Below are 13,475 nucleotides of genomic sequence, written 5' to 3' on the forward strand. Positions count from 1 at the left end.
TCCCAGGTCACGTAGCTTACAAATGAAGTCAGGATCTGAACCCAGATATGAGTGCTCCATGGTCTGTACCCTTAATACTATGCCTTTGACCTTTCTGGTTGATTTTAGGTTCTTGTCTTGTCTTTCGTATCCATGATAGCTTATTAATCCTGCTTGGGATTTGTTCTGCTTCCTAAAACCTGAGCATCCTCCTCCACAGCTCTGGAAGAGCCCCAGCAACCTTTCTTTACTGCCTCTCCTCCATTTCCTCACCTCTCCTACGGGAACACCAGACACGTGTAAGGCCTCTCACTCCATCATTTATTCAACTGCTTCATAATACCCACCTACGATGACGTTACATTCTGGGCAGTTTTCTCAGATCCACCTTCCAGTGCATTAATTTTTTTCTTCACTTTTGCCTATTAAAATAATTCACTGATTTTTTAAGAATTAAGTTTAATTTCTAGAATTCCTATATTATTATTAAAATCTGCCTGATCACTTCATGACCCTTGCCCACACTTGCATCTTTTATGTCTCCAGAAGTTTTAATGTTATCGGATGCTAGTGAAAACTGTTTTCACTTATAGTCCCAGTATCTGAAGCCCTGCCCACACTAACTGAGTCCACTGGCTCTCACTTTGGGTGGCTTTTTTCTGTATTTTTAAAGTCTGCATTGAGAGCTCGTATCTGCTTGATCTAATCTTAAGAGTCCTGGATTCAAGGTCTGTTCTTCCAGGAAAAGCCTGCATTTACTTCTAACAGGAATTCAAGATCACAATCACCTGCTTTCAGTGACTTTCTCGGTGGGGGATCACCAGACCATGGGAGCACAATCAATTCAAACCCAACCCCACATGAGACCTCTAGCCAGTGACCACAAGGTCACGAGAGGCTTCCACAAACTTCCCTCTACCCCGTACACACAGAAAAAACATCGAGAGCAAGGCAGAGAGAAGTAAGTGTCCCACTGTGCCTCTCATGGAAGAAAGCACTGAGGCCACTGGACTTTCAAGGGAGTCTCGGACCACGCACCATGTGTGGCGGAGACAGGGCCCAGCCTTGCAGCAGGCACAGTCTAGCACCACTCAAAGCCTCCCGGGACAGGGCCCCCTTGGACTGCTCCCTCAGCTGCAGCTCCGTCCTCATGATCAGTCCTTGGGATGTCTCTCCAGTTTCTCAGAGTTCAGTTATGCATTCAAAAGAAGGGCTCCTGTATTTTTTTCCACACAAGGATGCAGAACAAAAGGTTTTCAGACGTCCTCACCTGCCTGATCGCTGGGAGCCAAAGTCCAAAAGAACTTTCTAAGGAGGGAGGATTTCTGCTTAAGTCTTTAAGAGTTCAATAAAGGACTGGTTTCTAGCTTGCAAAAACACAGCTTCCTGTGCCCTGTGTCCACCCTCAGGAACCAGAATCTCCAGGGATGGACCTGGAAATTCAATTTTTTAATTTGTTATTCACTTTTATTTGAAAAGCAGAGACAGGGACACAGGGTCCTTCCATCTTCTGGTTCACTCCTCACATGCCCCCAGATAGCAGGCCAGGCTGAAGCCAAGAACTCAATCCAGGTCTCCAATGTGGTGTCCAGGACCCGATTACTTGAGCCATCCCCCACTGCCTCCAAGAGTGTGCACTAGCAGGAAGCTGGAATTGGGAGCAGAGCCAGGCACTCCACTATGGGAAGCAGGCATCAGAGGTGACAGCTTGACCACTGTACCAACCCAGTGACCACCCCCAGGAATTTCTGATTTGAACAAGCTCCTCAGGAGATCTGATGTGTCACCAAGTTTGAGGTTTTTTTTGTTTGTTTGTTTTTTGTTTTTTTAATTTTACTTGCTGGGGCTGGCACTGTGGTGTAATGGATAAAGCCATTGTGCGCAGTGTTGCATCCCATATAGGCTCCAGTTCAAGTCCTGGTTGCTCCACTTCTGATCCAGCTTTCTGCTGTGGCCTAGGAAAGCAGTAGAAGATGGCCCAAGTCCTTGGGTCCACACACCCACGCGGGAGACCTGGAAGAAGCTCCTGGCTTCAGATTGGCTCAGCATCTGCCATTGAGGCCATTTGGGGAGTGAACCAGTGGATGGAAGATTTTTTTTCTTCCTCTCTCTCTCTGCCTCTGCCCCTCTGTAACTCTGCCTTTCAAATAAAATAGATCTTTAAAAAAAAATTATTTGCTTTCGAAAGCTGGTAAAACGATTATCATGTATCTTGTACATTTTCTCTCCTTTCACATCCTCTTTATGGTACCCAGAATTTTAACTATGCAGGATCTGTGCCCCCATTGAAAAAGGAAAATTAAAACTTGGGATTTCAACTGGCGGGTCCTCCAGCTGCCACCACGCCAGTTAGAGGAAACCTTCACAGTCAATAGGGAGTCAGGTCAACACCACATCCTGATTCCAAGATGGTGCCTGGATCCTGGATGCAAATGTTAACCTGGAGACGGCCCCCGCGAGGGCCCTGCCTCCCCAAGCCAGGCACCATGGCTCAGTCCTCGCTTGCCTGCAGGGCACCACAGGGGCCCAATGAGCTCTGGGTCACCAGAGTGAGCGCCCCCATGAAGTCCTGAGAGCCTGAGGAAGACCCTGCAGACTTGTGCGTAGGCACAGTGTGAGCCGGCACAGCGTACATGGGTCTGTTTCCTAAAGACAAAGCACACCTTGACATCATTACTCTAGGTCCCTGACACACAGAGAAAGCCTATTTCTGGTTATACAAGTAAGCAGCAGTGTTCCAGATCTCCCCCAAGGCTGGCACAGACCCCACTACTTGAGCCACCACTGCTGCCTGGCAGGGTGCACATCAACAGGAAGCTGGACTCGAAGCAGAGCCAGGACACAAACCCAGGCACTCTGATGTGGGATGCAGGCATCCAAGCGTCACCTATCCATGCTGTACCACACGCCTGCCCCTGTCTTCCACTTTTCTTTAAACATGTCTCTCAGAAGATTCTGGAACAATGAGAAATGGTGGTCTGATTTTAAAATTAACTCAAGAATCTCTTTAACCCCTTGCAGCTCCTTGAGGAACTTAAGCTGATTATTACTTTATTGCATTTTATACATAATGACTCCTGTCCCTGTGTCTTGGGCTTATTTTATGACTGTTAAGCTTACATCACCATCTCCCACAGTCCTCACTACCCACATAACTTCTGATTGATTATTAAATGCTTCCAAGCTAGATCTCAGACTAAATCCTTCATCACCCTGTAAAAGCTTCTGCCACTGCACACTAATCCTCACACTTCTTCACACAACTTAATTTACGCTGCAGCCCTAGCCAGGAGGCCGGAAGTTCTCAGAGACCAGGCTCTGAGATTACTTCTGAAGGAAAACAACCCACTACACTGCCCAAAAATAACCCCAAGCAATGCCTCCTGGAGGAGGAGGAGGAGGAGTGTTCGCATCCCACACCTGAAGGGCACACACAGTGACTGAGTTCAGAGACGACACACAACAGACCATGCACAGATACACAAGTATACTTCAAATTCATGGGAAGATGAAATTTAACTTAAAAATTAAAACATAAGCCCGTTTTGGTACAATATTTTTAAATGCCCACATAGTTTTTCATAATATCAAACTCTTTGCATGACAATAGCATGACGGCTTTTGACAATGCGTCCTTTTAGGACAGGGTTTCTTGAGCTTGGTCCTAGAACTGACACTCGGGGCAGGGTCATTCCATGTTGAGGGACATTTACGATGTTTACAGAAACCCTGGCCAGCAGCACCCCTCTCCTGGTTGTGACAGCAGAAACCATCTCCACATCTCCATACGTGGCCAAATATCCCCCGGGGACAAACCCGCTGCCTCCAACTCCAGTCGAAAATCACTGTTCTAGGAGAAAACTGCAGCATCTAACACGTTTGCCAGAGGCCACAAAACTGCTTCTTTTCCTAAAAACACAAAGAACCTTTGCTTTGCACTGAGTTTGAGACAGGATGCATACACATGATATTTTCAAAAGGATCAAGCAAAAAAAAAAGGACAAGAGAAGAAACTCCAATGAAGGGATGATATATGAAGCCCAGAGCCAGTGCTCCTCAAAACTGCGACTGTTAGAGTCTGCGGGAGCTGAAGGAGAGCAGACAGCAGCCTGGAACCCAAAGAGGACACTGGGTCAAAACTAAGGAACTCTGAGTATGTGTAAACTATGGGTAATGTAGCAGTATTGGTTCATTAGCTATGATAATTGTACCACAGTTGGGGCCGGTGCTGTGGTGCAGCAGGTTAAAGCCCTGGCCTGAAGTTCCGGCATCCCATATGGGCGCTGGTTCTAGTCCCGGCTGCTCCTCTTCCAATCCAGCTCTCTGCTATGGCCTGGGAAAGTAGTAGATGGCGGCCCAGGTCCTTGAGCCCCTGCACCTATGTGGGAGACTCGAAGAAGCTCCTGGCTCTGGATCGGCACAGCTCTGGCCATTGCAGCCATCTGGGGAGTGAACCAGCAGATGGAAGACCTCTCTCTCTGTCTCTACCTCTCTCTGTAACTCTGTATTTCAAATAAATAAAATAAATTTTTTTAAAAAATTGGACCACAGTCATGTGAGATTAATCAGTGGGGAGCAGCAGGCATTTGGTGCAGTGGTTAAGATGCCGCTTGTAATACCAGCATCCCAAATGCCAGTGCCTTTGTTCAAGTCCCAACTCCACTCCTGATTCCAGCTTCCTGCTAATGCAGACCCTAGGAGGTAGCATGTGATGGCTCAAGCATTTGGTTCTCTGTGACTCATGGGATGGGAGATTAGGGTTGAGTTCCTGGCTCCCAGCTATGGCAGGATGCAGCCCCAGCTATTCTGGGCATTTGGGGAGGGAGTCAGTGGATGGAACTTCTCTCTCTCTGATTTTCTAATAAACAAATAAATGCTTATTTAAAGCAATAAGAGAAACATGTATAGGGTTTATTTAAAAATACGCAGTTTTTCTATAAATAAAAACTGAGAGACACAGGTAGGGGTTGAGGGGTATGGATTAAGTCACCAATTATGATGCCAGTATCCCACATGTGGGCCCTGGTTCGAGTCCTGGCTGCTCTGCTTCCAATCTAACTTCCTGCTAATGCACCTGGGAAGGCAGCAGACTCCATAGGGTCATAGTCCCTGGACCCCTGCCACCCATGTGGGAGACCTGACAAGTTTGAATCCTGCCTACTCCATTTCTGATCCAGCTTCCAGCCAATGTACCTGGGAAGGCAGTGGAAGATGGCCCAAGTGCTTTGGCCCCTGCCACCCATGTGCGAGACCCAGAGTTCCTAGCTCTTGGCTTCATGCCTGGCCCAGCCCTGGCTGTTGTGACCATTTGGGGAGTGAACGGGTAGAGGATGAAGATCAATCTCTCTCTCCCTCTCTCTCTCTCTGATGCTCTGCCTTTCAAAGATAGAAACAGTAAATCTTTAAAAAAAAAAAAAAAAAAAAAGTCCTAACTAAAGGCAAATAAAGAAGGATGGGAAAGGAAAGACACAACAAAGAATAAAAAATCTCCTCCCTGGGGCCAGCGCGGTGTTCACACAGAACTCATTCCATGAATAAATGTTTACTGCAGCTTCATCTGACATAGCAGAAGACTAGGAGCAACCCACATGTCCCCTGATGAGTGATGCCAGGGTAAGCAGCCCACTGTGGTTAAACAGGTGCACACAAACTGGCTCCAATAAGGAAAGCACTAATGATACAATCATGCAACAATGTGGCTAAAACTCCAAGCAACTGTGCCCAGTGGAAAAAAGCCAATCCCAAAAGGTTACATAGTATCATGACTGCAGCTAGACTTTTTGAAATGACAGAATTTTAGAAGTACACAGCAGATAACGCTTCAGGGACAGGGGAAAGGGGGAGCATGGGGAAGGCGATGGGTAGGGTTACAAAGACAAGATGAGGGATCCTTCTGATGAGCTGTTTTACACCTTAACAAGGTGGCTACACAAGCCTAGATGGAATAAAGCTGTGTGGAACTCCTCCTGCCCCCAACACACACACACACACACAGGAGTATCAATAAAACCAGGGGCCTCTAACAGAATTACACCAATGCACTCTGGCTGTGACACTGTACTATTGTTCTGCAAAATGTTACCACTGGGGAAAGCTGAGCAAAGGGTCAGCCAGATCTCCCGGTATTAATTCCTACTGTTGCATGCACACAATTCTCTCCGCTAAAATTTCAACTGAAAACCACCCTGCTGACCCAAAAGCTGGGCTAGACCAATTCTGTCTATTTCTTTCATCTCTAAGACCTGCAATTCCTAACGTCTCCAAAGCCAGGCTTCTCTCTGCACCACACAACAGCTTTAAGTCTCAAAGCAAAATTAAATTCTTGGCATAGCGAAACTCTGAAAATAAACCACTGTCTTATAGAATTCTGCACCGGTAGCCACTCTGAATCTCTTCTGAAAATTATTCCAAGTGGGTTTTATTTCATTAAACTGACCTCTGGCCAAAAGAGGGAAAATGTGACACTACTACATGTCATATCATCAAATATGTTCTCCTCATCTTACTGCCACCTCAAGCTTCCCCCCCTTCCGAAAAAAAGAGGGCCAATATTAAAATGTCGATTCTGCATTCTGCAATCTTTATGACCGCAGCAGCGATTGCTATCCGCCCCTGGCAACGGCGGTTCCCAAGTGGTCAGCGGCTACTGGGGGCATCAGAGCAGGAAACCAGAGGTGCGCTGAGACAGACGCTAGGTCAAAGTGTGACCTTGGCCGGAGGCCCTTCAACTCGCGTCTCAGTTTTGCCATCCACTGAATGGGAATGCAACCGCACCACCCTGGGAGGCTACGGAAGCATTCACAGGGAAATCTCGGCGCCCCGCACTACGATTTCAAGTTCCTCTTTCTGCCGCGCCCGCTTCCCTTAGCAACACCTGAGCCAGGCCCACTTCACGTTCACCTGGCCAGAAAGCACTGGCTCTGCGCTCGGGAGGGGAGGCCAGGCCCCCCAGGCCCCCCAGGCCCCCCAGGCCCCCCAGGCCAGCCCAGGCCAGCCCAGCCCGGCCCAACCCACCGCCAAAAAGAAACACGTGCGCCTCCACTTGCCGCCAGGCGCCCAGCCCAGCAGGCCCCTGCAGGGGCACGGGGCGCCCACTGCCCCTTCCCAGGCCGTCCTGTTATCACCCTTGGTTTTTTCAACACCTGGCAGTGTGGGGGCGACCGTCTTCGGATCCTGCCAGTGCACCCCCGGGGAAGCCCAACGCGCTTTCCGATGCAAATTTCTGGCTGAAGACCCCTGGAACAAATGCAGCAGCTTCCCCCCCCTCCCCCCAGGAGAAACGCAAGAGTTGGAAAGTTTCAGGAGTCGCCCGGCCAAGGAGGGGCCGCCCGGGGCTGGGCTTGGGGGCCCGTGAACCCCGAATGCAAGGCCCCAGAGGTCGGGAGCGGGCCGGGGGCGCGGCCGGCCGCGCCGGGAAGGTGTCGAGGCGCCGCCGCACTCACCCTCTGTGCTCCGCTTCGCCTCCCGGTAGCGCTCCCACAGGTAGCTCTTCATGTCCGAGGCGGCCCCGGGGGCAGTGCACAGGGGCCGGGTGCTGCCCGCATGCGGCCGCCCGCGCGCCGCAGCCCCGCAGCCACCCCGCAAGGCCGCTGCTGCCGCCGCCGCCGCCCTCGTCCCAGCCCCGCGGGCCGCCGCCGCCGCCGCCGTGGCCATGCTTTCCGCTGCTGCGCTGCGAGTGGCGCCGCGGGGCCAGCGCGCCCGCAGCTCAGCCCCGCCGGCGGGCGGCTCCCTGCGTCGGAGCACGTGGCAGAGAGGCCCCGCCCTCCGGCCGTCGCGGGGCGGGACCTGGGCAGAGCGGGGGTGTGACCGGACCTGAGGGGGCGGGGTCTGGGGCGGGACCTGGGCAGAGGCGGTGACTGGACCGTGAGGGGCGGGGCCTCGGGGCGGGGCCACGGCGGGCGGGGGCGGGGTCTGGGGCGCGGCCTGGGCTTGGGTCGGGAAGGTGGGGCCCGTGGCCCAGACTGCGGGTGTTGGCTCCTGGCCCTGGGAGGGCCGGGGCGCGAAGGCCACGGGAATGGGATGACCGCGAAACGCGACCCCGGCGCGTGCGGAGCCCTGCGGTACCTTCCTTCCGCCTTGTGTGGCTATCTGTCTTCCAACTCTGGCTGCAGGGCCGTGTCCTTCCCCGCCTAGGCTGCCCAAGGTGACCTCTCTACGTTAGCCTCTGCAGGCTAGAGATCCTCCGGGTCGCGCCGGCCTGACTGGGACGTCCCCAGAGCCGGGATCCATCCAGGCCCGCTACCCGATCCTCTACCCACGTGAAGGGGGTGGCTGGACCCAGGCCCCCATCCGTGCGATGATGCCAAGCTCTTAAGGCCCCGATACATTTGATGGGCACCGTCTCTGCACTGCCTGGAGGGCCACAGCCCCCCACAGATCAGCGCCTAGGGAGGGAGGTCCACCCTCGGGACACGCTCACCCACTAAGGCTGCACGTGTTCTCTGTCCCACGGTTCCACAAAGGTCACAGAAACAGCAGTGTCCCCAGCAGGAGGTATTTCTGCGTGGGCTGTCAGACTTAGCAGCCTCCCCGACCAGCCCGGCTGAGTGCCCCCTCCCCCGACCTCAGGAACTTAAAGCAGGGTGCTGGGCGGCCGGGGGAGGCCATCCTGCCCCGTGGACCCAGCTGGCCCGAGCAAGGCGCCCCAGGCACTGATTCGTGTATGCCCACGTCGCAGGCTGCAGGGGTCGCAGCAGCCTCGGGGCAGCCGGTGGCAGCCCCTGACCACCATTTGCTTGCTAAGTCTTGCTGTACTCAGACGTGGGTGCCCTAATTTCTCCCATTTAACAGGTAAGCAGACTGAGGCGAAAGGAGGTTAAATACACTTTCCTGAATGACAAAGCTGAGCCCATGCTCGCGTTTGGCTTCCTAAAATGATCTGTAGGATTTAGCTGGGTGACAGGGGAGTTGGTAGCCCATAAGCAAGCCTCAACAGGCAATGGTTAATGTTTTAGAAATCACCAATAAAATGGGAAACAATAAAAATGTGAAAAACAGATATATCAAATCCACGAGCTCTGGCACTTTAAACGTTATGGTTTTACTTTATTACAATTTATATCTTATTTGGTGACAGCAATGTGTAGATTTTGTTTATGCTAAAAATTAACTCAAATTCAAATTAAATGGCATGCAAATCACATAATTAAAACGTTAAACTTTTTTTAAGCTATGGATACTACCAGATCAAAGTTGTTCTACCTACCTCAGAAATGTGAATCACTGGGCCAGCATTGTGGCCTAGCTGGTTAAGCAGCCTGCAACAACAGCATCCCATATGGCCCCCGGTTCAAGTCCCAGCTGCTCCACTTCCCATCCAGCTCCCTGCTAATGACCTGGGAAAGCAGCAGAAGATGGCTCAAGTGCTTGAGTCCCTGCCACCCATACAGGAGACCCGATGAAGCTCCTGCTCTTGGCTTCAGCCCGGCCCAGCACTGGCTATGGTGGTCATCTGGGGAGTGAACGAGTGGATGGAAGACCTCTCTCTCTCTCTTTCTCCCAATTCCACCTTTCAAGTAAATAAATAAAGCTTTTTTAAAAAATGTGAATCACTTAAAAATTGTTCTTTTAGCTAAAATAAGTTACAATATTTGTATTTTTTAAAGATTTTTTTTGAAAGGCAGAGTTTACAGAGAGAGACTGAGTTACCATATTTTAAGGGGCTAAAAACAATGAACTCCTCAAATCTAGAGTATGATCACTTCTAAATATTTTAGGAGAAAATACCCCATCAAATAATTCCAAATAAAGACAGATGGAAAAAAAAAACCTACAGGCACAAAAGAGTTCACAATAATTTTTATTCCTTTTTAATACCACTTGAGGTCTTCAACGATCTTATTTCCATTTGAGATCTTTGTAGCAAAAAACACTGCTGAGGGTTGAAACTATAATCTGGGCTATGGAAAAGCCACTTTTCTGATATGAGCTCACATCCGGGTTCCCAGAGGTTATTTGTGCTAAGAGGCCCGAGCAGGGGGTGGTGGTAGATGGTGGTGAGTTGGCAGTCCCCACTCTCCGTTTTGGCCGACAAACTCCTTGGACTCGAGAGCTCTACCAAACTATTCATTTTCCCTGAAGACAGAATCGTGCAGGAATACTCGTCCTTCTGTCCTGAGGCTTTCTTCCCAGGGCCGTTCCGTATGTCCACAGGACTTTGTGTTCTTCGCTGGATCTTTTCCTTAGCAGAAAGGCAAATCAGGGGTCTTGAGATCTGTGTCCCCTTTCTAGAAGCACATTTGGATTTACCTGAAACTGCGGGAGGTGCCGAGGCCCAGCTGTTGGCCTTCTGTAACTTCTGTGCGTTCGCGCACAAGGCAGAGTTCACGGAGCCAGAACTCTGCGCGCTGCAGTAGTCTAACTTAAGCAAGCGCTCCCACTGTGAGGAGTCACTCCGGGGACCCTCCAGACTCCAGTGGCTCACACCTTGAGGCCAACACCTCCTGCCCTTGGCCAGCTGAATTTCCTTCAGAAGGCTGCAAAAGACAAAACATTGTCAAGTGGTCGTGTGTCTCACATGAGTAGCCAGAAATGCCTTTCTTTTTGAGGCATGAATTAGACTCACCACTGGATTCCATGGACTGATGGATGAGAAGACCCCAGGCAGATTGCCCTTAAATTAAATGATCTGCGCAAATAACCTGCTACCTCCATCATGACATGATAAGAAGAGTCGAATATCAGTAACTGACCTACTGGGTATTTGAAAAGAAGAATATTAGAATCTGTAACCAAGCTGGCGCCCGCGGCTCACTAGACTAATCCTCCGCCTTGCAGCGCCGGCACACCGGGTTCTAGTCCCAGTCAGGGCGCCGGATTCTGTCCCAGTTGCCCCTCTTCTGGGCCAGCTCTCTGCTGTGGCCAGGGAGTGCAGTGGAGGATGGCCCAAGACCTTGGGCCCTGCACCCCATGGGAGACCAGGATAAGTACCTGGCTCCTGCCATCGGATCAGCGCAGTGCGCCGGCCACGCGGGCCATTGGAGGGTGAACCAACGGCAAAGGAAGACCTTTCTTCTCTCTCTCTCACTGTCCACTCTGCCTGTCAAAAAAAAAAAAAAAAAAAAAAAAAGAATCTGTAACCATTACTCCTAGAGTCACTTGTCTGAGAGAAGGATATGGCGGTCAATTGGCCCAGCTGCTAAGACACCCTCGTGCCACATGGAAGTGCTTGGGTTCAATTCCCAAATCCCACTCCTGAATTCAGATTTCTACTAAAGTATGTCCTGGGAGGCAGCAATGATGGCCCGGGTGATGTAGTTCCTGCCTAACCCACATGGGAAACCTTGATTGAGTTTAAGCTCCCAGCTCCAGCCCTGAGCCAATGCAGACATGTGAAGAGAGAACCAGAAGATGGGATCTCTCTCTCCCTCTCTCTCTGCTCGCTCTCCCCCCCCCACACACACACACATACAAAAAGAGAAAGATAAAAACATTTTCAAAAGACAGCACTGAACGTTACCTATCTGCTAAAAATGCTGAACCTGAATCTAATCATAAAGAAATAATTAAAGGATAAAAGAACAAACTGAACGACACTTGGGCACAATGTGGCTTAAACACTTCAGAAAATATCAACATCATGAAAGACAAAACAAGGCTACTAAAATATTTCACACTAAAAGAGACAGTAACCAAATCCCTTCAAGATCCTCAATATGATTTTGTATCAAAAAGGAAACAGCTACAAAGAACATTACTCAGATACTTAGGGAAATCTGAATATTGTAGTCATATGTAATGGTTAAGTTTCCTGGCTTTGATTACTGTATCGTGTTTGTCTAGGACTTGCTTGTACTGGGAAGATACATGCTGAAGTGTATAGAGATGCATGAAAGTATCATGTTTGCAGCTCACCATCAAATGGTTCAGAAAAACACATACCTATGTGCGTGTGTAAAGGGAACAGAGAATGTAGATGTGGCAAAATGTAAACAGTTGGTGAGTGCAAGTAAAGTTACACAGTTCTTAACTACACTATTCTTGAAATTTCTCTGTAGGTTTAAAATTTGGCAAAATAAAAAGTTAAGAAAAAATGTTGCCAGGTGCTATTGTCAATGATAGAATTCTCTACAAAGTGCTAGGTTAAAAAATTTTACAAACTGGGGCTGGTGCCGTGATGCAGTAGGTTAATCTTCCACCTGTGGTGCCAGCATCTCATATGGGCGCCAGGTTCGAGTCCCGGCTGCTCCTCTTCCAGTCCAGTTCTCTGCTATGGCCTGAGAAAGCAGTGGAAGATGGCCCGAGTCCTTAGACCCCTGCACCCACGTGGGAGACCAGGAAGAGGCCCCTGGATCCTGGCTCCGGATCGGTGCAGCTCCAGCCATTGCGGCCATTTGGGGAGTGAACCAGCAGAAGGAAGACCTTTCTCTCTGTCTCTTCCTCTCACTGTATGTAACTCTACCCCTCGAATAAATAAATTAATTAAAAAAAATTTTACAACCTAATTTGCAAATGATTCTCACTTATTCATTTTACCCATTGACAAGACTTTAAGGAGTTGAATTTATACAACTGATTATAAACTTAGTATAAGGGTTGTGCATGTCAGGGTGTTGATCTGGAAACGTGAGGAGAATGCTAGGTTGTAAGCCTTAAAACACTGAGAGGTGACACAGCCTCTGTCCCAGATTGCCTGCAGCTTTTTCTGGAAATCTGATAAATTTCTGAAATCAACGGCTGAGTTTCAGCTGTTGTCTCTGCTTAGCCATCAATCAGTGGAATTTTTCTTCTCTGGGAATTATTTTCATGCCTCCCTCTCATGTCCTCAGTTGCCCCAATCTAACTCAGCAGAATACACTTCTGAATTACCCTATTGATGATGACCACCAAGTTGCCTTGCCCTTAACTGACCTGAAATGGAAAAGTGCAGACCCCCACCATTGGGAACAAGAACTGTTCTCTCTTAACCAGGACTTTGAGTACCAACGAAATCGAAGGTTCCCTGTCACCTCTGTGTTACAAGGCACACGGATAGCCTCTCAATCTGATAGTCACAGCGACCTCCTTTCTTGGCCTCTGAGATTCTGAGGACTCTCAGCCTACCTCTAACCTCTCCTCGTCTTTCTGCAGCACAGTCCATCCCCCGGTCCTTAAATCCTGGCACGCCTCCAGGTTCCATCTCCTGACATTTTCTTATCTTCTTCTTGGCTCTTTCAATCGTTCGACTGGGTTCAACCACCAAATGCATGCTAAAGACTCCCAAATGGTCTATTCCGGTTATGTATCAGGATTCCACCGCCTACTCAATGTCTCCACTCAGATAGGAAATGCAAACTCAGCAACTCAGCATGCCCAAAATTAGCTCATCAAGGCTCCCACCGATTCTCCCCCCCCAACCCCCGCCAGTGCACTCCCTGTGTTGGAATGGCAACAGCGTCACACACCCAGTTTTCTGGCCTACAGTATAGCTGTAAGCTGAGAAATGCCTTCTACTGTTCCCCTCCTTTCACCTCCAAAATCCAATTGAGGACTGAGCCCTGTTCAATCCACCTACTAAA

The 13,475-nt window shown here is 49.7% G+C and overlaps 2 protein-coding genes across 2 annotated transcripts in view; both read right to left on the reverse strand.

Moving 5' to 3' along the window:
- NT5DC3 (5'-nucleotidase domain containing 3) overlaps positions 1-7,688 on the reverse strand; it is a 58,428-nt gene extending 50,740 nt beyond the window's left edge. Inside the window, exon 1 of the mRNA XM_051845832.2 lies at positions 7,422-7,688. Coding sequence (XP_051701792.1) covers positions 7,422-7,632 — 211 coding nt within the window. The 5' untranslated portion in view covers positions 7,633-7,688. The remainder of the gene's footprint in view (positions 1-7,421) is intronic.
- Positions 7,689-9,761: 2,073 nt separating this feature from the next.
- LOC100355689 (putative tetratricopeptide repeat protein 41) overlaps positions 9,762-13,475 on the reverse strand; it is a 91,849-nt gene continuing 88,135 nt past the window's right edge. The window contains 2 exon segments of the mRNA XM_017342068.3: positions 9,762-10,454; positions 10,544-10,673. Coding sequence (XP_017197557.2) covers positions 9,779-10,454; positions 10,544-10,673 — 806 coding nt within the window. The 3' untranslated portion in view covers positions 9,762-9,778.

Source organism: Oryctolagus cuniculus, chromosome 11, assembly GCF_964237555.1.
Source record: "Oryctolagus cuniculus chromosome 11, mOryCun1.1, whole genome shotgun sequence".
Classification (NCBI taxonomy): Eukaryota; Metazoa; Chordata; class Mammalia; order Lagomorpha; family Leporidae; genus Oryctolagus; species Oryctolagus cuniculus.